The sequence below is a fragment of the Mesoplodon bidens genome (assembly GCF_964165515.1).
Source record: "Mesoplodon bidens genome assembly, chromosome: X".
Taxonomy (NCBI): Eukaryota; Metazoa; Chordata; class Mammalia; order Artiodactyla; family Ziphiidae; genus Mesoplodon; species Mesoplodon bidens.
The window spans coordinates 1,381,803-1,405,937 of NC_138163.1; the positions used below are offsets into that span (position 1 = coordinate 1,381,803).

A 24,135-nucleotide genomic window follows, 5' to 3' on the forward strand; every position below is an offset into this window, starting at 1 on the left:
ATTGTTTTACACTTCTGCGACACTTTGATGTCTGGCTTCATAGGAGACAGCTGGGTAATCATGTCTGTTTCTGACTTCAGTCAGCCACAATATCACACTTAGGTTGACTCTGGAAAACTCTACCTTACCCTCGGGAAAAAGTGCAAAAGGCATCTTAGCATCATTATGAAAAGAGATTTGGGGCCTCCCTGGTGGCGCAGTGGTTGAGAGTCCGCCTGCCGATGCAGGGGACACGGGTTCGTGCACCAGTCCGGGAAGATCCCACATGCTGCGGAGCGGCTGGGCCCGTGGGCGATGGCCACTGAGCCTGCGTGTCCGGAGCCTGTGCTCCGCAACGGGAGAGGCCACAACAGTGAGAGGCCCGCGTACCGCAAAAAAAAAAAAAAAAGAAAAGAAAAGAAAAGAGATTTGATCTTGTAGACTCCAGCTGAAAGGGTCTCAAGGACTCCAGCGTTCCCTGGACTCTGCTTTGAGAACCGCAGTGTTACTCCATACTTCTTGGGTCCTGGAAATGTATTTATTAATTACATTGACTATGGTCATTGTTACCATTAATCATACATTTTATGTTTGTGGATGCTGTCACTGCACCTGTCCTGTGTGATGCTGTTACTCTGTGGAAAGCAGTCTGGACAGCACGGAGAGTCAAAGGAATGGCAAAAGGTCAGAATGAAACAGTGGTTAGGCCAGGGCTATGGAGGGACCTGAAAGCTAGCATTGTGAAGACATGCCACTGTGAACAAGCGTTTCTGCAAGCCTGTACTTGCAGCTGGGCATAAAAAGATAAATAAGACAAGGCCATTCACTTGGAAAATTAAGAACTCAGCATGGGGGACAGATAAAGACAGACGTAAGTAATGCACAAAACTATGAGGTCATTGTTACAAGGAATAGCAACAGAATGTGGGTGCAGATTGTTGCAGGCAGAGAACGGGTTGGAGAAAGCCACCTCCTATCGGTGGACCTGGAGAATTTTCCTAGGGTGACCCGGGAAGGGGACATTCCAGAAGGGAGTGCCCCAAAGCATGCAGACAGGACTGGATCTCCAGTACTGAGGGCACTGCTGGGCCAGTGCTGGCGGTGGGCTCTGAGAGGAGGTAGAGGCCTGGAAACTAGAGCATCAGCATCCCCTGGAAACTTTCAGAAATGCAAATTCTCAGGCCCTACCCTACTCCAGATACTTTGGGAGTGGAGCCCAGCGCCCTGAGCTTTAACAAAGCTCTCCAAGTGGTTCTGACAGGGAAGAAACTTCTAGAAGCACTGTAGCCCGGCATTGGGTTAAGAGTACAGGGCTCGGGGTGACTGTATTCTAAGCCCAGTCCCACCACTTATCAGCCTTGTGACCCCCAGCAATACTCTTCACCTTTTGAACCCCATTTTCCACAACTCTGAAGTAGCCATAATAAGGATATCTCCCTGGTAGGCGTGCATGGAGTCTTGGATGGGACAGTGTATATATAGCACTCAGGAGGTGTCTCAGACACAGCACTCAGCTGACAGAATGGGGCGCCCTCTTGCCTACCCTTCTCCATGTGACTGCCCTTGATACGGAACTGGGCTCACTTGCTCAGTTGACTTGTTTTGGTGATTACCCATTTCACCCCAAGAAACACCATTCCCTTCCCTTCTCAGTTTCCTCATTTGTAGAATGGAGGTCATGAGATGCACTCTTGGGCTGGAGCGAGGAAGTGAGATTACCGGAGCCGGTCTCTCCCCCACACTGGTGCTCACCCTTCTCTCGGTCCTTTTCCTGGCTGCTGTGATTGTCCTTCTGCGTGTGCCCAGCATCACCACCCAGAGGGGGCGCTCCTGCAGCGTTATTGTGGGAAGAAGCCCTACGGTTTTGTCAGAGGGGCTACTGAGAGCCCTGCCCTGCTCCCACTCCGCCTGGGTCCCGCCTCTGCCTCCGGGTGCCTGGGCTCTGCAGCTCTTCCAGCAGCTCCTCTGGTTCCTGGGAGCATGGGGGCGTGGCTGGGAGGGGGCGTGGCCGGCGGAGTGGGCCGGGCTGCCAGTGGCCACTTGGGCAGAAAGGCGAGTCTGGAGGCTTTGCGCAGTGCGACCCTGGATGCAGGCTCGGTGAGCTCCATGCACCTTCCTGGCATCTAGACGCTGACTGACCGCCGGCCTGGACTCCCATGGAGCAGGGCGGCGGGCACGGCGTGCATCCAGATCCTCAAGCAACATGTGAAAATGCAGAAGCCAGTGTTTCAGCTCACCTCCCCAAGTCAGACTCGCAGGGGTGGGGCCCTGGAATCTGCATTTGAGTCTCATGGGCAGGGCGATGCTGCGAAACACGTTTGAAACTCTGGTGGGTCGGCACGGGCAGTGTTCTCCAGCGAAGCTGCCATTCCAAGGTCATGGAGTGGCACGCGCAAGGTTAAGGCCTTGAAAGATGGCTTTTGAAAGCTCCAGGCAGCTTTGGAATTGACCAAGACAACAAGCTTCTGGGTATAATTTTAGAGCATAATTTTAGTGTTTCATCATATTCAAATTCTTTGGAATTAGAAATCTGTAAGTGATGTGTTCAGTAGCGAGGTAACCAGAAGCCATTCTTGGTAAGCAGGTATGCAGGACCCCAGGTGTGGATGTGTGTGGTTTAGCACTGGAATTGAATGACCTGGGCTGAGAATGAATAAGTAAAGAAATATTCGTGTGTGCTAAGGAGAAACGCAGGTGAAAGAGTCATTGGATGATGGACTCATTGCTACTAAGGGATAAGGGCACATGCAGATGACATGGGCCAGGAGGAGGCTGAACTCCAGGACCAAACTGTGCAGTAATTACAATAATAGACACAAGCATCAAGTGATCGTGATGCTCTAGGCAATGTGTCGAATACTCTGTAGGTTATTTCATCGACACCTCACAAGAACCCAGTATGACCATTTTTCAGATAAAGAAACGGAAACAGGTTGGGTGACTTGCCAAGGACAAAACTGGTCTCTGGCAGGGATGGGAATTTAACGCGTGTCCTCTTCCTCCTTACATGTGCTGCATCGCCATAATTTTCTTTTGTAGACATTAATTCTTGAGGTTATTTGCACTGGAGTCATTTTAGAATATATATGATTTAACAAGTTCAACTTCACGAGTATCTGCTTCCTGGGTGCATATTCTGGTGCTCAGTACTGTGGGAGGTCTAAAACGAGTGGATGATGTTGCCTGCTCTTTTATTTATTGGCAGGGTTTTTTTTTGTTTTGTTTTGTTTTTTTTATGGAGCTCCTGCTGTGTGCCAGGCAGTCTCAGGCTCTGAGGACACTTCAGTCCCTTGCCTCACGCAGCCTGCAGGCTAATGAGGGTTAAGAGACATTCTTCAAATAACCACACAGTGTGATTTACAGTTACAGTCATGAAATGGAGAGGTTCTCAGGGCAATGAAGGTGCATGAAGGGGAATAGGCATAGTGCGGGCGGTCCGGAGGGCTGCACCAGGGCAGATTTGTACACGTATACCCAGAGCATTGTGCACGTGAATCAAGGAACCAACTTTTTGTCCAGTCATGGCTGGCAGAGACTGCACTCCAAAGGCCCTGTTGGTGTCCCCAGAGGACTCAAGATGCCCCCTCCCAAATATGTGCATACCTAGCTATTTATAAATCACATATGTGTTACTACTGTAATATAGTATTACTACACTATGAAATATCCACAAACTAGACACTTTAAATTATGTAAGAAAAATAGAAGATGTACTCTTGCCCCCTCCCACCTGGGGCCTGCCACCTGGTTTGTAGACTGCTGACCTTGAGGACTGGGCATAAACAGAGTGAGTGGCATTTAAACAAAGTCACTTTCTCACTGCAGCCTCATGCTCAGCACTGCCACATTATATTCTAGCCTTCCGGAACTATTTTAGCACCTTCAGCCAGGGCTCAGCCAAACCTGACCCATTGCCTGTTTTTCTATGACTGGAGGGTAAAGAATAGTTTAACATTTTCAAGTGGTTGAAAAAAATCAAAGGAAGAATAATATCTCATGACACGTGAAAATTTTGTGAAATTCAAATGTCAGTGTCCATAAGTAAAGTTGTATTGGCACACAGCCTCACCCATTCATTCCCAGCAGCATTGAGCCAGCAAAACTAAAAATATTTTCCCTCTGGCCCTTTACGGAAACAGCTTGCCATCCCCACCTTTGACTCACTATGCTCCTTTTTGCCTGTAAGTGCTTCTCCCTGCCTCCTATTCCCGCCTCCTTGGCCTGGGTAGCTGGTACTCATTATACCTTTTTCTGCTTAAAGAGTTCCCACTGGAAGCCTTCCCTATCTGCTGAATATGGGGAGGTGCCCTTGCTGTTGCCTCCCATAGTCCTCTGGCTTCCACCATCTTGGATCTTAGCAGCATCCTCTGATTTCCAAGTGCCTGTTTCAGCATCTCCTCTACTGGGTGCTGGTTTATGTGTGCTGTGCTGGGGGTTTGCTCTAATCCCAGCTCCCAGCCTAGTTGTTGGCATGGCATAGGTGCTCCAAAAGTGCTTCTTGAATGGATGAATGCCTCTCTGTGCTAAAATTAAATAGGGTTTCGGCTAGATAAACACCAGGACTCAACTTCGTGGCCGACTGGGATAACTCGGTTTACATTCCTCTTTCTTCAGAGACACGAAAAGCAATAGCAAAGCTGCTACTGATCTTAACCCAGATTGTTTTCCAATCTGGAGTGAATCAATCCAAAGGACAAAACTCTTTTTTGCCATCTACATGTTTATATATATTTATCCAGCACAGAGCACTGATAAGAGGATGGGGCTTTGTTAATCATCTGCCAGTTGAAGAGGAGGGAGGAGTCCACGCAGGCACACACAAAGCTGGGGGTAGGAGTTGAGAGTGGGCATGTGAGCCAGTCCCTGTAGGTTTCCAGTACACACACTGCAGCCATGCGCCAGCCACATCAGGTCAGGCTGTTCAGGCTAAGCGTCACGGGTACACTAGAGGAAAAGACTTTTCTTTCAGTAATTGCCAAGGACTATATTTACTTAAGTGACTTCTAGCAGGTCATTGATGTCACTGTTTATAAAACAGCAGTAGCCAGGCTATTCCTTGAGGCTGCTTCCCCTTGTGCTGGACCTTCTTCCCCGTGGTTTCAGGATGCTGGCTGTGGGGCTCAGACCCAGCTGGCATATCCTCCGCGGGACACTGCTGGGTGTTGCAAGCCTCACCTCCCAGGTGGGTTGCAGCTCAGAAATGTTGGCACGAGGTGGTCCTAACTGGCTGTCAGCAGCTTCAGAGTTCCTCAACCCCCCGTAGTTGAAATTGCTTGTCCTTACTTGTAACGTGGAGCGTTAGTTAGTGTGCTGAAATTAAAATGCTTAGCTAGCTTTTCTTTTTCTTTTTAAAATATTTTTAAAGGTGGTAAAAGACACATAACATAATATTTACCATCTGAACAATTTTGTGTACAGTTCACTAGTGTTAAGTATATCCATGTTGCTGTACAGCCAATCTTCAGAAATTTTTCATCTTGCAAAACTGAAACTCTGTCCCCATTAAATATGACCTCATTATTCCCCTCCCCCAGCCCCTGGCAGACACCATTCTACTTTCTGTCTCTATGAATCTGACTACTCTAGGGACCTCATAGAAGTAGCATCATGCATTATCTGTCCTTTGGCGACTGGCTTATTGAACTCACCATAAAGTTCTCACGGTTCATCCATGCTGTAGCATATGTCAGGGTTTCCTTCCTTTTTAAGGCTGAATAATATTCTATCGTATGGATAGACCACATTTTGTTTGTCCATTTGTCCACTGATGGACACCTGGGTAGCTTTCATGTTTTACTTATTGTGAATAATGCTGCTATGAACATGCGTGTACAAGTATCTCTTTGAGACCCTGCTGTTGATTCTTTTGGGTAGATACCAGAAGTGGAATTGCTGGACTGTATGGTAATCCTATGTTTAACCTTTTGAGGAACTACCTGACGGTTTGCTAGCTTTTTTTAAAAAAAAAAAAAAACCCAAACACCATTGTAAAGCAATTATACTCCAATAAAGATGTTAAAAAAATAAAACCAAGACTCTTCTAAACTTTCAAATAAAAAATAAAATTCTTTTAATAAATCAAATCATTGATTGTTTTTGCCCTGATTTTTTCCCCCAGGGTCTATTACAATGACAATGTGTCATCATGGGAACAGCGGACAGCTTCCTTTCTCTTCCACACCTCAGTTCCGTTTTGTTGGTGTTGGGGGGAGTCAGGCTCACACTGGGGCTACGAATGGGGCCGAGATGCCTGTGAATTCCCTACCTGAGGAGGCACCCCTCTGTGGGTCTGTGAATATGTGCCTGTTTCCATGGGAGGGCCCATAGAATCCATCCAGTTCTCAAGTGGCTCTTGACTGCAGAAGGCTAAGGGACACCTCAGTTATCTCTCAGATTCCCAAGCACAACCTTCCCACCTCCAGCTTGGCCTCTTTCCATCCCCATGCCAGAAGGCCCTGGGCTCTGCCTCCTCCCATCTGCCCTGTGGCCTGGCCTTGTGTCTGGGTCACAGCTGCTCATCTCAGGGCTCAACATCCTGGTAAGCTTGTTACAGCACATCAGTGACCTTGGGTGTCCAGTCACTACCACTGAAAACCACAGACTTCGTTTGTTCACTGGCCAGTCATTCCTTGAGCTCCTGCACAATGCCTGCCCTCTGATGTGGCAAGGAGATTTGTGAGGACCTCTTTTTTTTCCCTTGACATGATCCAAGTCCAGAGCACCCCAAACACCTGCATTGGTTGGGAATTCAACCTGGTTTGCAATGTGGAAGGCGATAATTATATCGCCACACTACGGATGTGGGGTGATTACAATCAGCAGGTGATTGGGGGATGTTGTGTGTTCAGTTATGTCTCCCTCTAAAAGATGTGCTGGAATCCAGTGCCCAGTACCGTATAATGTGATCTCACTTGGAAATAGTGTCGTTGCAGATGAAATTAGTCAATATGAAGTTGTTAGAGCAGGTCCTAATCCAATATGACTGGTGTCCTTATATAAAGGTGAAATTTGGACATAGCCACAGACATACACAGAGAGAAGACAATGTGAAGACACAGAGAGAAGACGGTCATCTACAAGTTAAGGAGGTCTGGAACAGATCCTTCCCTCCCTACATTTTGAAGGAATCAACCCTGTTGACACCTTGATTTTGGACTTCTAGGCTCCAAAACCGGGAATCAGTATATTTCTGTTGCTTAAGTCACCCACTTTGCGGTAATTAGTTACGGCAGCCATAGAAAACTATTGAGCAAGATGTGTATGTACTGCTACGGTGTTGAGAACTCTAGGCAATAATTCCTGTGCTGGGAAGTAATCAATCCATTGGGGATGTAAGGTGAACACAAAGGAAATTAAATCATGTTATCAAATTTAAACAATGATACAATGGGAGACTTCACAAGGCACTTAATAATAATAATAAAACAAATATAGGGAAAATAGAGGGATATTTCTCATTGATATGTAACTGTTACTTTATTTTAATGCAATCTTCTCCACACATCTTAATTAGAATATTCTTAGAACTTGATTAAACACTAGTAATGTGTAAAGCACTGTGCCAGGTGCCAGGGAGAGACCAGGAAGGCTGGCTTGGTTTCTTCCCTCAGGCAGTTGATAATCTAATGCATCTAGAGATAACGAGAAGACAATTATATACTTCTCTGAACAGACCCTGTATTAGCTTCCCATTGCTTCTGTAACAAATGACACAGATATATAGTCTTAAAACAACATAAATGTCTTATAGTTCTGGAGGTCAGATGTCCAAAATGGGTCTCACTTGGCTAAAGTCAAGGTGTCAGCAGGGCTGTGTTCTAGGGGAGAATCTGTTCCTCACCTTTTCCAGCTTCTAGAGGCCACCTGTATTCCTTGGCTTATGGCCTCATCACTCCAACCTCTGCTTTTGTGTTCACGTCTTTTCTAACTCTGGGCTTTCTGCCTCATTCTTCCCCATTTAAGGACCCATGTGATTAGGATACTTGAGGATAATCTCTCCATTTCAAGACCATTAACCTAATCAATCTGCCTTTTGCTACGCAAGGTGACATATTCACAGGTTCCAGGGATTGAGACATAGACACCTTTTTTTTTGGAGGGGGTTATTTCATTCTACTGACCCCAGACCCCAGACCCCAAAGACCTTCCTGTAGTGAAAACCATAAGGATAAGGCTTTAGGGTGTTGTTTCATCAGGAGCCCTTGAGTGCTGGACTCCAAATAATGTTTCTGTTTTTCTTGTTTGTTACAAAAAAAAGTACTGAACAAAAAACCATGAACCCTTCCATTCTCTCACAGATCATATCATTTCATTAGATTAGGATTCTGCCTTTGGGCAGAAGTCACTGAACACTGAGGGGAAAAAACCCAGATCACGACACTGAGAAGGGTGTCAAACTCCCTAACTCTAAGGCTAAAGAAAAGATAAGGACTTTTTTTTTTTTCTGCGGTACGTGGGCCTCTCACTGTTGTGGCCTCTCCCGTTGTGGAGCACAGGCTCCGGACGCGCAGGCTCAGCGGCCATGGCTCACGGGCCCAGCCACTCTGCGGCATGTGGGATCTTCCCGGACGGGGGCACGAACCCGTGTCCCCTGCATCGGCAGGCGGACTCTCAACCACTGCGCCACCAGGGAAGCCCGATAAGGGCTTTTTGAAAAAAAAACAATGCTGACTGTACAATCACAAATGGAATTATCATTAGGTAATTGCTACACTCAAAGGAAAAGTGGCTGTGGTTCTGATGCTTTGTTAAGCCTAGAAAAATCGCTTCAAGCTTGAGATCACTTTGCGTGTACAAAGAAGTGAACACTTTTTTTTTGTCCATGCCTCTCAGCTTGCGGGATCTTAGTTCCCCGACCAGGGATTGCACCCACACCCTTGGCAGTGAAAGTGTGGAGTCCCAACCACTGGACCGCCAGGGAAGTCAGAAGTCCCTTCTGACAGGCCCTGGAGGTGGGGTAGGTACCTTCCATGATCCTCATAGCAGTTTCCAGACCATTCTCCTTTCCTCCTCCATAAAAACATAACACACAGCTCAGCTTTAAAATGTTTCACACCCCATCAGTCACGCTGCATGATTGTTAGTGCCCTGTGATGAAGCCTGGTTTACTTGCCATCTTTTCTTGATTATTTTATATCTTGCTCACTCTTGCTCTCTGTGTGCTGTTCCTATTTTAATTCTTGGTGATTTTAACACTGGGTCCTTCCAAAGCCAGGCAGGCAAGAACCTTGACTTCCTCTCTTCCAGTGATCTTGTCCCCTCCCCTCCCCATCAGCCAGTCACTCCAATGGTCCTTACCCAGACCATAACTGTTCCTGAAGCTCAAGTGCATGATTCTACTTATATGAAGTATCTAAAATAATCAAATTCATAGAATCAAAGAGTAGAATGCTGGTTACCAGAGATCAAAATATTGTATGTCAATGTTCTTCCCCCACCAGCAACTGCCCCATTTCTCTCTTCCCTTTACTACAAAATTACTCAGTATTCTGTCTCCAATCCCACTCCTCCCATTCTCTTTGCCCTTAAAAAACCCTTTTATTGTTAAAATAAAACAAACACAGAAAAGAGCATGAAACGAATGTACAGCTTAAAAATGTTTTAAGCCAAATGCCCTTGGAAACATTCGAATTCCATGAAAAGAGCTAGAGCCTTGCTAACCTCCAGGAAGTCCTCCATGTCCCCCCGCCTCAACACACCTTCTGTATCACCCCGAACCTCTGAACAACCACTGTCCTGACTTTCATGGTAATCTTTCTTACTTTTCTTCCTACTATAGTTGCACTTTTCCTTTTTTGCCTAACCAATTGCCTAACCAATTACTTGGTCAATTTCTATCTATGTATCTATATATGTATCTACCTACTATCTATCATCTCTCTGTCTCTCTGTCTCTGTGTCTTTCTTTGTCTCTGTCTCTGTCTGTCTGCCTGTCTCTCTCTCTCTCTCACACACACGCACATACATTTTAGGTGTCTTTTAATCTATAGGTTGCCCCTCTATCTCTTTTATTCCCTTCTTCAATTTGTTTCATGAAGGAACTAGATCCTTTGCCCTGAGGAGGAGTTTCCCTTAGCAGCATTCCATCAATTGCATTCTCATGGCATAGTTTAACATGCCCAAGTATCCTCAACATGTGCTGCACATTGGTAGTTGGACTTAGAGGCATAATCAGATTCAAGTTTGCTACTTTGCAGAGAAGACTACATTATAGGTGGGACAGCATTCTTTATGAAGAGGCACATAATATCTGGTTGTCTCTTTTTGTATTTTTAGTAGCCACTGATTCTTAATGCTTAGATCCTTAATTTATTAGAGGTTGCAAATAGCAACAATCTAAGACTATCTTCCTTCTTCATTTCTTTGTTGGAATACTTCTATAAAGACTCTCTTCCCCTCATCTACAGTTTGTATAAGAAAGGCCTAACAAATGCTTGAATCTTTCCCTTTATTTCCCAATTTTCAAAATAAAACGTTGATCTTCTAGCAACCTCCCAAGGTTCTCATTTAAAACAATCATTTGAGCTTGTGTATTTAGACATATTTTATGTATTTTAATTAATTACAGTTTCATTCTTACTGATCATGAAGTGGTCTCCTCTATGGCCAGGACGAGTCCCTTAGGGTAGTTGGACTTTTGAACACAAGACTTTGTTTTTTTATAACATCTTTATTGGAGTATAACTGCTTTACAATGGTGTGTTAGTTTCTGCTTTATTCAAAGTGAATCAGTTATACATATACATGTGTTCCCATATCTCTTCCCTCTTGCGTTTCCCTCCCTCCCACCCTCCCTATCCCACCCCTCTAGGTGGTCACAAAGCACTGAGCTGATCTCCCTGTGCTGTGCGGCTGCTTCCCACTAGCTATCTATTTTACGTTTGGTAGTGTATATATGTCCATGCCACTCTCTCACTTTGTCCCATCTTACCCTTCCCCCTCCCTGTATCCTCAAGTCCATTCTTTAGTAGGTCTGTGTCTTTATTCCCGTCTTGCCCCTAGGTTCTTCATGACCATTTTTGGGGTTTGTTTTTTAGATTCCATGTATATGTGTTAGCATACGGTATTTATTTTTCTCTTTCTGACTTACTTCACTCTTCTTCTCTTTTTGATGGAACCACAGTCATGACCTGTCTGTTTGCCATTCTAGACTTTTTCACTGCATTTACATATCTTTCATGTCCTATGATAAGTTATATAGCATCATGCCTATTGATTGGAGGAATAAAAGCTCTATGCCATCAAGTTCTTTGGTTCCTCACCTCAAGGGCAAATGGAATAGAACAAAAGGTGTCATATACCAGGACCTAGAAAATTGAAGCTAGTGCATTTGAGGACTATATTTCATGATGGTCTGAAATTGACAATGAAGTCGTAGGTTGTGGGGTTGCTGTTAATACAGTCCCACGTCTATTTTCCTCTGTGCATTCTCTCTCTGCAGGCATGTTTGATTTGACTGTAAACTAAAACATTGGATGCATTTTCATTTCCAAGCCCTCTGAGAATTCGGGTTACTTTAAAAGTTAGCTCAGGGCTTCCCTGGTGGCGCAGTGGTTGAGAGTAGGCCTGCCGATGCAGGTGACATGGGTTCGTATCCCGGTCCGGGAGGATCCCACATGCCGCAGAGTGGCTGGGCCCATGATCCATGGCCGCTGAGCCTACGTGTCCGGAGCCTATGCTCTGCAATGGGAGAGGCCACAACAGTGAGAGGCCCGTGTACCGCAAAAAAAAAAAAAAAAAAAAAAAAAGTTAGTCCAATGTTCTATTGTTAACATATAGTTCCTGGTGTGCAAAAGAGGATCAATACTGACAAGGCATTATCTATCTGTCTATCTATCTATCCATCCATCCATCCATCCATGTATCACCTATCCATCCATCCATCTTACCTGTAAGAGAGTTGTACTCCTGTTAGCCCAAAATATGAAAAGAAAATCATCTGTAAGACTATGTACCAAACCCGAATGGAAGATGTTTGGGCGATGCGCCAAAACATGTGATGGGAGGACCATTTAATATGTAATATTTTCATTCAATGGCCTTGCCTTCTGATGCTCCCTCTTTAGGATGCATAGCTTTAGTAATCAGGGGGAAAAGATGACTACAGTTGGCATCTTGGTTGTCCATTGAAAGTACTCCATGAAAATGTTTCATTCTTGAAAAGATGTACACAAAGATAATTATGAGAGAATAGTGAAGTAGGTCATACAGTTTTTTAAAACCCTTTTAATGTACAATATAGGTATAGCTAGAATAAAAATTCTAGAGTCCTTGGACTCATACGTCTACTATAAGCATTCCTAGGTGGTTAGCTTACTGGCGCTGAATACTTTTCCAATTTTATGACTGTAAACATCACTTTAGATTTCCCCACGTGTACTTTTAAAACAAGGAACTAGGGCTTCCCTGGTGGTGCAGTGGTTGAGAGTCCGCCTGCCGATGCAGGGGATGCAGGTTCGTGCCCCAGTCCGGGAGGATCCCACATGCCACGGAGCGGCTGGGCCCATGGGCCATGGCCCCTGGGCCTGCGCATCTGGAGGCTGTGCTCCGCAATGGGAGAGGCTGCAACAGTGAGGCCCGCATACCGCAAAATAATAATAATAATAATAATAATAAATAAATAAAAATAGAACAAGGAACTAAAAGGAGCTGAGAATAACATCCATCTTGGAAGCAGAATCATGTGCATGCACGTGTAGAGGCAGAGAGCATGGATGATACGCATCCTTATCAGGCAACTTAGGTCTCTAATGTCACGTTGAGTGTGTGTGTGTGTGTGTGTGTGTGCGCGCATAAGTGTGTGTATGTACGTGTGTGTGTGTGTGTGTGTGTCTTGGGGTATGGGTAGCTCTCTGGTTGGGGCTGAGGTGACTCAGGCATCCCTGGTTTGTGTGATGGTCTGGCAGGTTCTGCTGCAGGGAGACTGCAGTGGCTGAGTCACCTGTTTTTCCTTCTCCCTTTTGTTCTGTGTTGTCACATGACACTTGTGCTCTGAGAGCTGGAACACGAGTTCTCTGGAGCACAAGACTGGAAACCTCGTCCAGGAAAAAGTTGGTGCAGGTGATGCCCAAAATATGTCTATTTAGCCATCCTCTACTTCATATTATATCTATGAGTATGTGTGAACAAAGTCGTACATACATGGATCTATTAGGGAAATGATAGTTGATATCATGAAACACATCATTTGATACTGATAATGGATGAGCTAAAACCTGTAAGTGAATTATAATACATATTTGTACAGTGTATACAGAAAAGGAGAACCTATTAACAGCGCACTTCTGGGTGGGAAGAGAGGGACTGAGAGAACAATTGTATCTTCTGCATTGCACACATTGAAATGGTTGACATTTATTTAAATCAAGTTTTTAAATATCAGGGCATCCACGCTGTAAAGAGAGTCAGAAAAAATGATGTGGAAAGTAGGCATTCACATGAAACGGTGACCAAAAATGCTCCTGAGGGAGGAAATGTAGCCCTAGCTAATATGTGCAGGTATGTGTATATGGATGCACGGGAACTGTGTGGGAATCCCATACACCATCATACTGAGAGTGAGCATCTACAATGTGTGGTCTCCTGTATATACCTCTCTTCATGTTTCATACTCTCTGAAAGCCCATTTGGTATTAGTTTAGAAGCACACACACAAAAAAAACACACAAACGCTATAGGCCCTGTGTCTGGTACACACACACACCCTGCTACTATTAAACCTCTTTTACTATAACTGACATACAGTGTTATATTAGTTTCAGGTGCACTACTTAGTGATTCTACATTTTTATACATTACCTCATGGTCACCACAACAAGTCTAGTTACCGTTTTCCGCCATGCAGAGTTATTACAATACGATTGGCTGTATTCCCTGTGCTGTACATTACATCCATGGGACTTTGGATTTGTTGCTTGTGCTCTTGGTGTCAGATCCAAAAAAATCACTGCCAATCCCAGTGTCAAAGAGCTTATGGCCTATGTTTCCTTCTAGGAGTTTTATGGTTTCAGGTCTTACACTTAATCCATTTTGGTGTGAGAAAGTGGTCCAGTTTGAGTCTTTTGCATGTAGCCATCCAGTTTTCCCAACACCACTTGTTGAAGAGGCCGTCTTCTTCCCATTGTCTACTCTTGCCTCCTTAGTCGTAGACGAATTGACCGTATGTGTGCGGGTGTATTTTTGGGCTTCCTCTTCTGTTCCACTGGCCTGTGTGTCTGCTTTTGTGCCAATACCATACTGGTTTGATGATGGTAGCTTTGTAGTGTAGTCTGAAGTCAGGGAGTGTGATTCCTCCAGCTCTGCTCTTCTTTCTCAAGATTGTTTTGGCTATTCGGGGCCTTTTGCGGCTGCTACTATTAAATCTACATGTCCAGGACAGACAAAGGCTCTCAGGAAAGCAGTCGTCCCCACTCCTCTAAAATAGGAGGGGGTAGCAGAAAGTCAGTAGCTTAACGTGGAAGTATTTTGAAATGCAACAGAAGAGAGAAATAAACACAACTCCCACATTATAAGTGACATTTAACCAACATTTCTGTTTCAGAGTGGCATGCATTCCAAACCTGGGGAAGGGAGCATGATGAACCAATGTCTGATTCACTGGCTTAATTTCCTATCTGCTTTTGCATTTTCTAGATCAACTTTAGAGGTGCCTGAGCCCTGGGTCTCTACAGTTGATGCGGTTTGATCCCTGGGAGACCTCAGTGCACTTCAGAAGCACAGAGCGGGGTCAAGGGTCTGCCGGTCAAGCAGCTGGAGTGTGGGAATCAACAGATCCAGCTCCAGAACCACAGTTACCATGATCTGCATGCCCTGGGTAAGCCTTTCCCCTTCCCCTAAACATTGAATTTGTAATCAGTTCTCTATGGACCTCTGGATTCTAAACTCATGCTCTTGAACATCGCATTGAGCTGACACCCAGTATATCTGTACTCTGGAGATCACCTCTGGTTCCCCTGGGTTCACAGGCAGTGGGGCACTGGCACCCTAGAAAAGAAACTGTGAAGCGTCCCTCTAGGATGGGCCTCGAGGAGCACAAAAGGCACAGGACACCCAGTGACACAAATGAGGTCCTGGACATGAGACCTACCTCCCCACACGGTTGCTCTTTCATACACGGTAGTAAGAAATAGGGCAAGACATTGGGTTAGGAGGGTGATAAAACTCCTCTGCTATCTTCGGTAGTTTTCCCTCATATACTTGCCACGTATCCACCCCCTAGACACATGGATACACACCCTTTATATTTCTTTGCTTTATCTCTTATCCATTCTCTTTGGCCAACCTTCTTCTACTTTCAGAAAAGGCATATCACTCCCCCACCCCCTGCGCCCTCCTCATACTTTTCTTCTTTTCCATATTCCAGTATTCTTCAGTATAGTTTGTTGAACACATGACCTCCAGCATCTCTAGGAGATTCGTATGGAGAAAGACAGGCCTCACAAGCTGTAAACGCTTTGTAGTCCTAGGCAAAAAGGTGTGGTCAAGAACACTCTTTTAGGGAAGACCTGCCATAGCTGTGGGTATGACGGCCAGACCCCTCAACCTCGGCTAACTAGCCCTTGGCACCCAAGTCAAATCATGATGAATGCCGAGGATGTCCCATGCGATTGGAAAGGCCACTTTTGGCCAGCCAAGGTCTTGTCCAGATCTAGGGCCCCACCAAAAAAGAAGAGGGAAAAGGCCTTTTTTCTAGAAGTTCAAATACTCTCAGTAGATGAAAATCTCAAAGTGAAAAGCACAGACATAAAGGCCTTAAATGAGTCCATGATTGAATCTACTGCCTCCTCACTAGTGGCCCAGTCGAAGGCCAGTCTCCCCCCGGGAGAGGAAGCGGCCTACAGAAGCGCTCTTACAGTGGCCTGGGAGCTTCTGAATGAGAGGGCACATTGAGGTCTGGCAAGAGTGGTGGGTGATCCGGAGTCCACGACACGGTCCCCAACAGGACCACAAAAGCGACCTCGTAAAATGTATCAGAAGCCCAGAGGGAACTTACCGAGGAGTCTTAGGAAAAGTAAAAACCCCAAATCATCCTTGGTAACTTCAGAGAGGGAGGACGCCCCATATGGTGACAAGTCACAAGTGCACACAGCCGTCACCCCTATTCCAAGGGAAATGCAAACAGAGTCCTCGCAAAGTTCCAGCGTGTACCCAAACTTCCCGTCATTTTCAGAAGATGACCATGAGAAAGAGGGCAAGGAAAACGGGGACACCTCAAGCGTTATGTCCTTGTCTTGCACAGTCAAGGAGGAGGGTGCCGCTGCTCAAGGTGCAGGCATCCTTCCATCGCTGCCACCAGGTTTCATCCTCACTGTGCCCGAGGCTCTGAAAAAAGAGGCACACGACACCTGCCCAAAGACCCTGGCTGTCTCCCCTGAATGTGCTACCACCTCCGGGAATGTTGAGGACCCTGGAGAGGGCACCTGCAACCCAGGCTTGGAAGGCGCAGCAGCGTCCTCCTGTGCCCCTAACCTGAGGCTGCGTTATTCACTCCGTCTAGCAAATAGAAAAAGGAAGCTGCAGGTCCCAGAGTTTGAGGAAGGGCGGCAAGAACTTCAACCTTCAGCTGGCTCAAAGGCTATTAACCCCACCAGCACCACTGAGAAGGGTGTGGGCAAGGAAGCGGGACAGCTGACAAGCATGGCTTTCCCACAGAAGCCGTGTCCCATTGAGAGAGGAATGATGGTCTGGTTTAAATTTCAAAACCACCCATTTTGGCCAGCCGTGGTAAAGAGTGTCAGCCCAACCGAGCAGCCTGCCAGGGTGCTTTTGATTGAGGCCGACATACACTGTGAAAGGAGCAGCATTCGAGTTCCTCTTTGAAGTTTGAAGCATCTGGATTGTAAAGGGAAAGAAAAGCTAATGAAGAGAGCCAGGAAAGTGTACGGGCAAAGTGTGAACTGGTGTTTCTCACTGATTTCCCACTACAGAGAAGGACTCGTTCGCGGGTCTTTTGCAGGCTCTTTCCTGGACTATTACACTGCTGACATCAGTTACCCAATGAGGAAAGCCGTCCAAGAGGGGGATCTGCAGATTGAGTTCCCAAAGGTGAATTATGCCGACCTGGAAGATTCTGAGGAGGAGACCTCCGTGGGTGGGAAGAGGCCCTAAAAGAAAATCCTCTCTGACCGGATGAGGGCCACTCGGGACCAAGCCAACCAGAAGCTAGTGGAGTTCATCATGAAAAGAAAGGGGGCTGACCCCCATCTTCTGGACATTGTCAAAGGCAGGAAACAGTCCAGGTGGTTGGCATCATTTCTGAATTCACACAGGTACGTGATCTGTGTTGAAACACACCTGGAGGACGAAGATCAGTTGGATGCAGTGGTAAGACATTTACAAGAAATCTACAAACAGACAACAAAGTGCTGGCTCTGACGAGAGATGACAAAGTGAGTTTTGTTCTGGAAGTTCTGCCAGAAGCAATCATTTGTTCAGTTGCTGCACTGGATGGATTAAAGAACAAAGAGGCAGAAGCCAAGTACCTGCAAGGGCCACCTGTGCATTACCGGGAAAAAGAACTGTTTGATAAAAATATATTAAAGGAAATGAGAAAGAGATTAGCAAGGAGAGGCAGAGCTAAGTAACTCCCCGCCTGCGCCCAACACCTCACCCAGGAGACCGTTAGTAAGAATCCCTTCCTGTCTGAACAGCATGATCCTTCCACTCCTTCCGGAAATCCAAGGCCTTGGGAACACGCTGAATTCATTCTGGATCCACCTCTAGAGTTTGTGGGTGGCATGGTCATCATCATTTCTTGTTCCCAAACCCCTCACACCACTAGTTTGTTAAAATATTGCAAACAGCTGTACTTCCCGCTACTTTCCCAGATGTGTAATTTTCCAGATATTTTCATGACAGGGCTTTTGACTATACTTCATATTTTAAAAGAGGACACACATTCTTTTATTATGTGAAAAAGCTCTGAATCAGATACAAGGCAACAATCGTTTTTAAAATCTAAGGCATATTTTTTACAGAAACACCACATGGGTTTCTCATTCTTCCTGTGGCACATCGGTATACACAACTGATTGATTGGATTCCTTCTTAAGATAATCCTTGATTTTTCCCTGCCATGCTTATCCACTAGGAAAAATAGCCCTGAGAGATGAAGCCAGTGACAGAGATGTTTTCTATATATTACTGCCACCTCCCAATGGTTCTTGGGAAAGCAATCTGAAATCCAAACAAAGTTAACGGGTCAACTGCATGTAGTCCACCTGAGGGTGAATGAAATCTCAGCATGCAGTAAATATTTTGTCAGCCTGTGCAAGACTGTTAACTCTTCGTTTCCTTGAGATTCCATTTGTGGGAGTAGCTCTTTTTCAATGGCTAAATGGTTTCCCAAAACAGACGGGCCCCTGGCTATCTTCCTAACTGAGAGTGACTGGATCCCCTACATGTAGTCGTCTGTCCCCATGTGGAAGACAACTAGAGCCATCGTAGACACAGGCTAGCTACTCTAGACCTGGGAGTCCAGACTGACCGCTAGGAGCCCATCTAGCTGGCATAGATTGTAGGAAAGCAGGCACTTTGTCCTGGACCCACGTCCCCTAAGAAAAGCAGTCATTTGTCTCAAACCAAGCAAGCTTGATCCTTTGACTTACTCATCGACTAGCTCCAACAGGTTCCAGCAGTATAAATGCAGACAGGTAAGTCATTCCAGGCTGTCTGAGCAGTAGGTGGACCAGGATCTGGGAACTGGGAAATGGGTTACAGAAAAGTCTCCATTCAGCTAAACACGGTTGTTGTCGGAATACACTGAAAAGTATGTAATTAAGAGATAAATTCTGGGGCTTCCCTGGTGGCGCAGTGGTTGAGAATCTGCCTGCCAATGCAGGGGACACGGGTTCGAGCCCTGGTCTGGGAAGATCCCACATTGCCGCGGAGCAACTGGGCCCGTGAGCCACAACTTCTGAGCCTGCGCGTCTGGAGCCTGTGCTCCGCAACAAGAGAGGCCACGATAGTGAGAGGCCCGCACACCGCGATGAAGAGTGGCCCCCGCTTGCCACAACTAGAGAAAACCCTTGCACAGAAACGAAGACCCAACACAACAAAAATAAATAAATAAAAATTTTAAAAAAGAGATAAATTCTGAAGCCCATGAATTGTTATCCTAACTCGAAACAAGATTCTTGTTTTTTTTTTTGAGAGGGAGAAAAATGTTAGAAAAGCTAGTTTACTTTTTAAAACTCAGGTGAAAATAAACATTAAAGGTTTAACGTGAATCTGAGTGTGTTTTTGTTCTTAGAAAGCATCAACTGTCACTCACAGGCCCAGGTTATGTGTTCACATAGCCACGTGATTTTTTTTTTAATTTGCAAAGGTTAGTTGTTTTCATTCACGATAAAACCATTGTATCTTTCACCTCAAACTTCCACTTCATCACACCTCAGCTTGTACAATGACATAGTCGGAATGTCTAAAAAATACATATTTGTATATATATGTATATGTATATGTATATATAATTTTAGGATTTTGATGGATTCGTTGCTATCTTTTAAAGTTCATCACGAATTTTCCTCTCATTCTAAATAAATATTCACTTTCATGCTCGTTTTTGTAATTTTAGAAGAGGGCCTTCCATATGGTTTAAGCTTCAGGCCCAGCAGAACCCGTTTGGACTCTTCCTGAGAAACACCATGACTCCTGGGGCATTTCTGCCTGGACCAATGCACATGACATCCTCATGGTCCTGGGAAGTGCTTGGAAACACACCACGTGCACACTCTATGTGGACCTTACACACTGGAAAAACACACTTCACTTCTTCTATAACACCGTGTCTCTCTGAGTCAAAGGTATCTCCCACCTCTTCTTTCTCAGGGAGGCAGCTCTATCTCTATGTTCTAATATTTTCTTTATGACCTCATTCATTCATTCACTCACTCACTCATTCAAAGCGTTGTGCATTGGCAGAGCATGTCAGGTGTTTAAGACTCTGCTCTGAGGATAAGTTCCAGGTGCCACAGGAAGGAGATCACCATCTTGTGACCTAGGTGACAGTCTACTTTCTAAGATGTCTGGGATGCACTACTCCACCTCTTTAGTGAGACATTTTTATCGGCATCACGGACTGATGGCCTATGTGTGAAACCAGAACCCCAGCGGTCCCCACAGTTGTGAGTTCGTGGGTGCCTGTTGTTTTGGGTTGAAGGGGAGAGTTCCTGGTTGCGTGGAGATGGCTTGCACAGCATTTACAGTTCTCCATATCCTGTATGGATCTGACAAAGGTAAAGTGGAACCCCGAAACCGGGTAAGGTGTCAAACAGGACAATCTTGAATACTCAGCATCCCCGGGCCCTCTCCTGGGCATTAGGTTAAATTGTTAGATTTTTGGCATAGCAAATTAACACTATAAAAATCTTGTGGGACCTAGGTAAGCAGTTAACTAAACGTAACTTCAAATAATCATAATAAATAAGTAAAATATGAAAGATGAAGCATTAGATTCTTCTCAACTGTAAAATCTCCTTTATTATTGGACAGTGGGTCAGTACTTTATATGCCTGGGGTTACCTTGGAAATTAGAAGAGATAAGCAATGATAACTAGAATAACTAATAGCAGAAAGGAATCTAAAAATCACCTTTAAAAAAATCAATATTTAACTCTTGTTTTTTGCTGCAATAATGAATTATTCCTATATGTAAATGGAGGTATCTAAGTAAGTAGTCTACTATATATAACTAGAATAACAATGGGAAATCAAGTAGTAATTGAGAATATTTTTACACATATAAATTCTTTTTTCTTGCTGAATTAATGAGTTAGTTCTGTATAACAAGATGTTCCAAGGAAATTAGTTAAGGAACAACAGTAAGAGACAGCTAGAATGACTGGTTGAAGCCCAGAGGCTGAAGATCACAGTCATCACAACTCAAAGTTTTCATTTCTTGTTGGAATGAAAACTTAGTGCTATTGACAGTTAGCGTTATCTAGATAAATAGTTAACAAGACATAACGACAAATATTAGAATAACTACTTGATGCCAGGAAGTAGAAAAAAACATCCTTCTCACTTCTAAGTTCTTTGTTCTTGTTGGAATAATGCATTATTACCACAAATACCTAGTGGTGACTAGTAATTAGAAACTTAGAGATAACCAGAACTATCCAGAGTTGAATACCGTAAGCTAAAGAAACCTGCTGGAATCCAAGGAATTTGAATAATCATTGTTTCAACTAAGAATTCATATCCCTGGTTGGAAATAATAGTTGGTTCAGGAGATATCCACTATTATCCAAGTGACTAGTTAACTAGAGATAACCGGAAATAACCAGAAGACTTCATGAACTAGAAGACCATTCTCAACACCAACATTTTGTTGCCCAAATAATGTGAGAGTACTATCTATGTATTTAGTGGTACTTAAGTAACTAGTTAAGTAGACATAATAAGTGATTACTTTGAAATCTGATTGAACACATAAAGTTGAAAAACATATTCTTTTTTTTTTTTTGGCCATGTCGTGCAGCATGAGGGATCTAGTTCCCCGACCAGGTATTGAACCCACGCCCCCTGTATTGGAAACGCGGAGTCTTAACCACTGGACCGCCAGGGAAGTCTCCACATATTCTTTTCCAATAGAAATTCATGTATATTTTAGGTACTATGAATTAGTACCATAGATAATTAGATTTTCCTAGGGAAGATTCAACTAGAGACACCTATGTGTCTCAATGAATAAGAACCATTAGCCAAAGCCAGTAAGCTGAAAACTACATTCTTCTTAGCTCTAAATTCTTATTTCATTTTTGAATAATGAATTATATCTATAGATGCTTAGTGGTGCCTGGGTAAATATTTTAGTGGATATAAGAATTGACCACTAGAATAAATATTTGATGCAAGAATGATAACATCTTTTTTAATCTAAATTTTATTTCATTTAGGAATAGTGAGTTAATATTATAGGTAACTATTGTTTCTTGGATATCAGTCTATCCAGAGTTAGCTAGAAATAAGTAAGTAGTGAGTTCCAAGAAGTGGAAAACATGTACTTCTTAACAGCATCATCTTATTGTTTGTTGTATAGATAACTAATGATGTGTAGGTAACTAGTTACCTAGAGTAATATAAATATAATCAGAATGATGTTTTAGTCAGGAATCTGAAAAACTCATTCCTCTAAAAGCTCATTCCTTTTCACATAATGCATTTTTATTATAGATAATAAATTAGATATATAGATTATGGATAAATAGTAGTACCCAAGTAACTAGCTTAGCAGAGATAGAGATTACTAGGGTTGAATTTAAGAGGTTGAGAGGCCATCTTCTCAATTCTAAATTCTTATCTGTTGTTGAAATAATATGTTACATCTGTTCTAATTGTGTGTATGGAAAATGTATTAGTACTATTGATAACTATTGGTCATGAGATAGTTAATTAGAAGTAAGTAGAGCAAATACTTCATGCCAGGAATTGGAAACACATGTTTCTGACCTCTAACTTCTGATTTATTGTTGCATGGGATGTTAGTTATACAGATAACGCATTGTACTTATGTAACACTACTTATCTAGGAAAAAATATCTCAGGTAGCTGAAATACACATTCTTGTTGCATCAAACAGCTCCTTTCTTGTTGAAATATTGTGTTATATAGAAATATAACACAATAGTGTTATATTGGTTATAAATAGTGGTACCTAGTTTACTAGATATAACTAAAAATATCTAGAAAAAGAGATTGGATAATGAATAACCGTTTACTAAAATCTAAATTCTTATCTCTTGGGACTTCCCTGGTGTCTCAGTGGTTAAGGATCCACCTGCCAATGCAGGGGACACTGGTCTGAGCCCTGGTCCAGGAAGATCCCACATGCCGCAGAGCAACTAAGCCTGTGCGCCACAACTACTGAGCCTGTGCCCTAGAGCCCACGAGCCACAACTACTGAGCCTGTGTGCCACAACTACTGAAGCCCACGTGCCTAGAGCCCGTGCTCCACAATAAGGGAAGCCACCACAGTGAGAAGCCCATGTGCTGCAGTGAAGGGTAGCCCCCACTCGCTGCAACTAGAGAAAGCCCGCGTGCAGCAACGGAGACCCAATGCAGCCAAAAAATAAATTAATTAGTTAATTTTTAAAAATTCTTATTTCTTTTGGAATTGTATGTTAGTCCTATAGAAAAATACTGGTACTCGGGTAAGTAATTAAGTAGAGATAATTGGAGATTACTAGTAGAAGCCAGGCAGTAGAAAACACATTCTCCTCAATTCTAGCATCTAATTTCTTGTTGAAATTAGTATAGATAATTAGTGGTACCTAGGCAACTAGTTTACTAGACACAAGTTTTTAAAAACTGGTTAAATCTAGGCAGTGGAAAATATTATTTTCAACCTTAAATACTTATTTCTTTTTATAATATCGTGTTACTATTATAGAAAACTAACTTTAATTAGGTAAGATGTAAATAGAGACAATGAATATGACAAAAATAACTTTGTAAAGCCAGGAAGCTAAAAATCACATTCTTCTCAACTCTGAATTCTTATTTCTTGTTGCATTATTGATTTAGTACTGGAGATAAGCAGTGGTATCTAGGAAACTAGTTAACTAGATATGACTAGCAATAACTAGAATGTATATATATATTTATATATGTGTGTGTGTATATGTGTGTGTGTATATAATGACAGGAAATAGGAAACACATTCTTCCGAAATCTAAATCCTTGTTTCTTGTTGGAATCATGAGTTAGTTCTCTAAATATCTTGTGGAGCCTAGGTAAGTACTTAATGAGACAGAACTAGAGATAATTAGAATACCTAGATGAAGTCCAAAAGCTGAAATGTTAGATTTTCCTAAATATTTATTTCTTGTTTTATAACGTGTTAGTATCATATATGGCGAGTGGAACCTTAGAAATTAATTAACTAGAAATGATTAATGATAACGAGAATAATTAGTTGAAAGCAGAATTCTAGAAATCACTCCTCAACACAGAATTCTTATTTATTGTTGGAATAATACATTAGTACTATTGATAAGTTGTGGTACCTAGGAAAATAGTTCCTTAAAGATAAGTTGAATAACAAGTAGAAGCCAGGAACTGGAAACATCTTTTTCAAATATAATATTTGAAAAATATAGATAACTAGCTAAATGGATATTACTAGATATAATTAGAATAAATAAAGACTAGAGGCTG

At 43.5% G+C, this 24,135-nt stretch overlaps 1 protein-coding gene across 1 annotated transcript; it reads left to right on the forward strand.

Moving 5' to 3' along the window:
- Positions 1-16,197: 16,197 nt before the first annotated feature.
- Positions 16,198-17,561, forward strand: PWWP4 (PWWP domain containing 4; the record flags this gene model as incomplete). Its single annotated transcript, XM_081222183.1, is given in 4 exon segments — positions 16,198-16,794; positions 16,798-17,082; positions 17,086-17,326; positions 17,329-17,561. Coding segments are annotated over 4 exon segments (1,356 nt in total).
- Between the last annotated feature and the right edge of the window lie 6,574 nt (positions 17,562-24,135).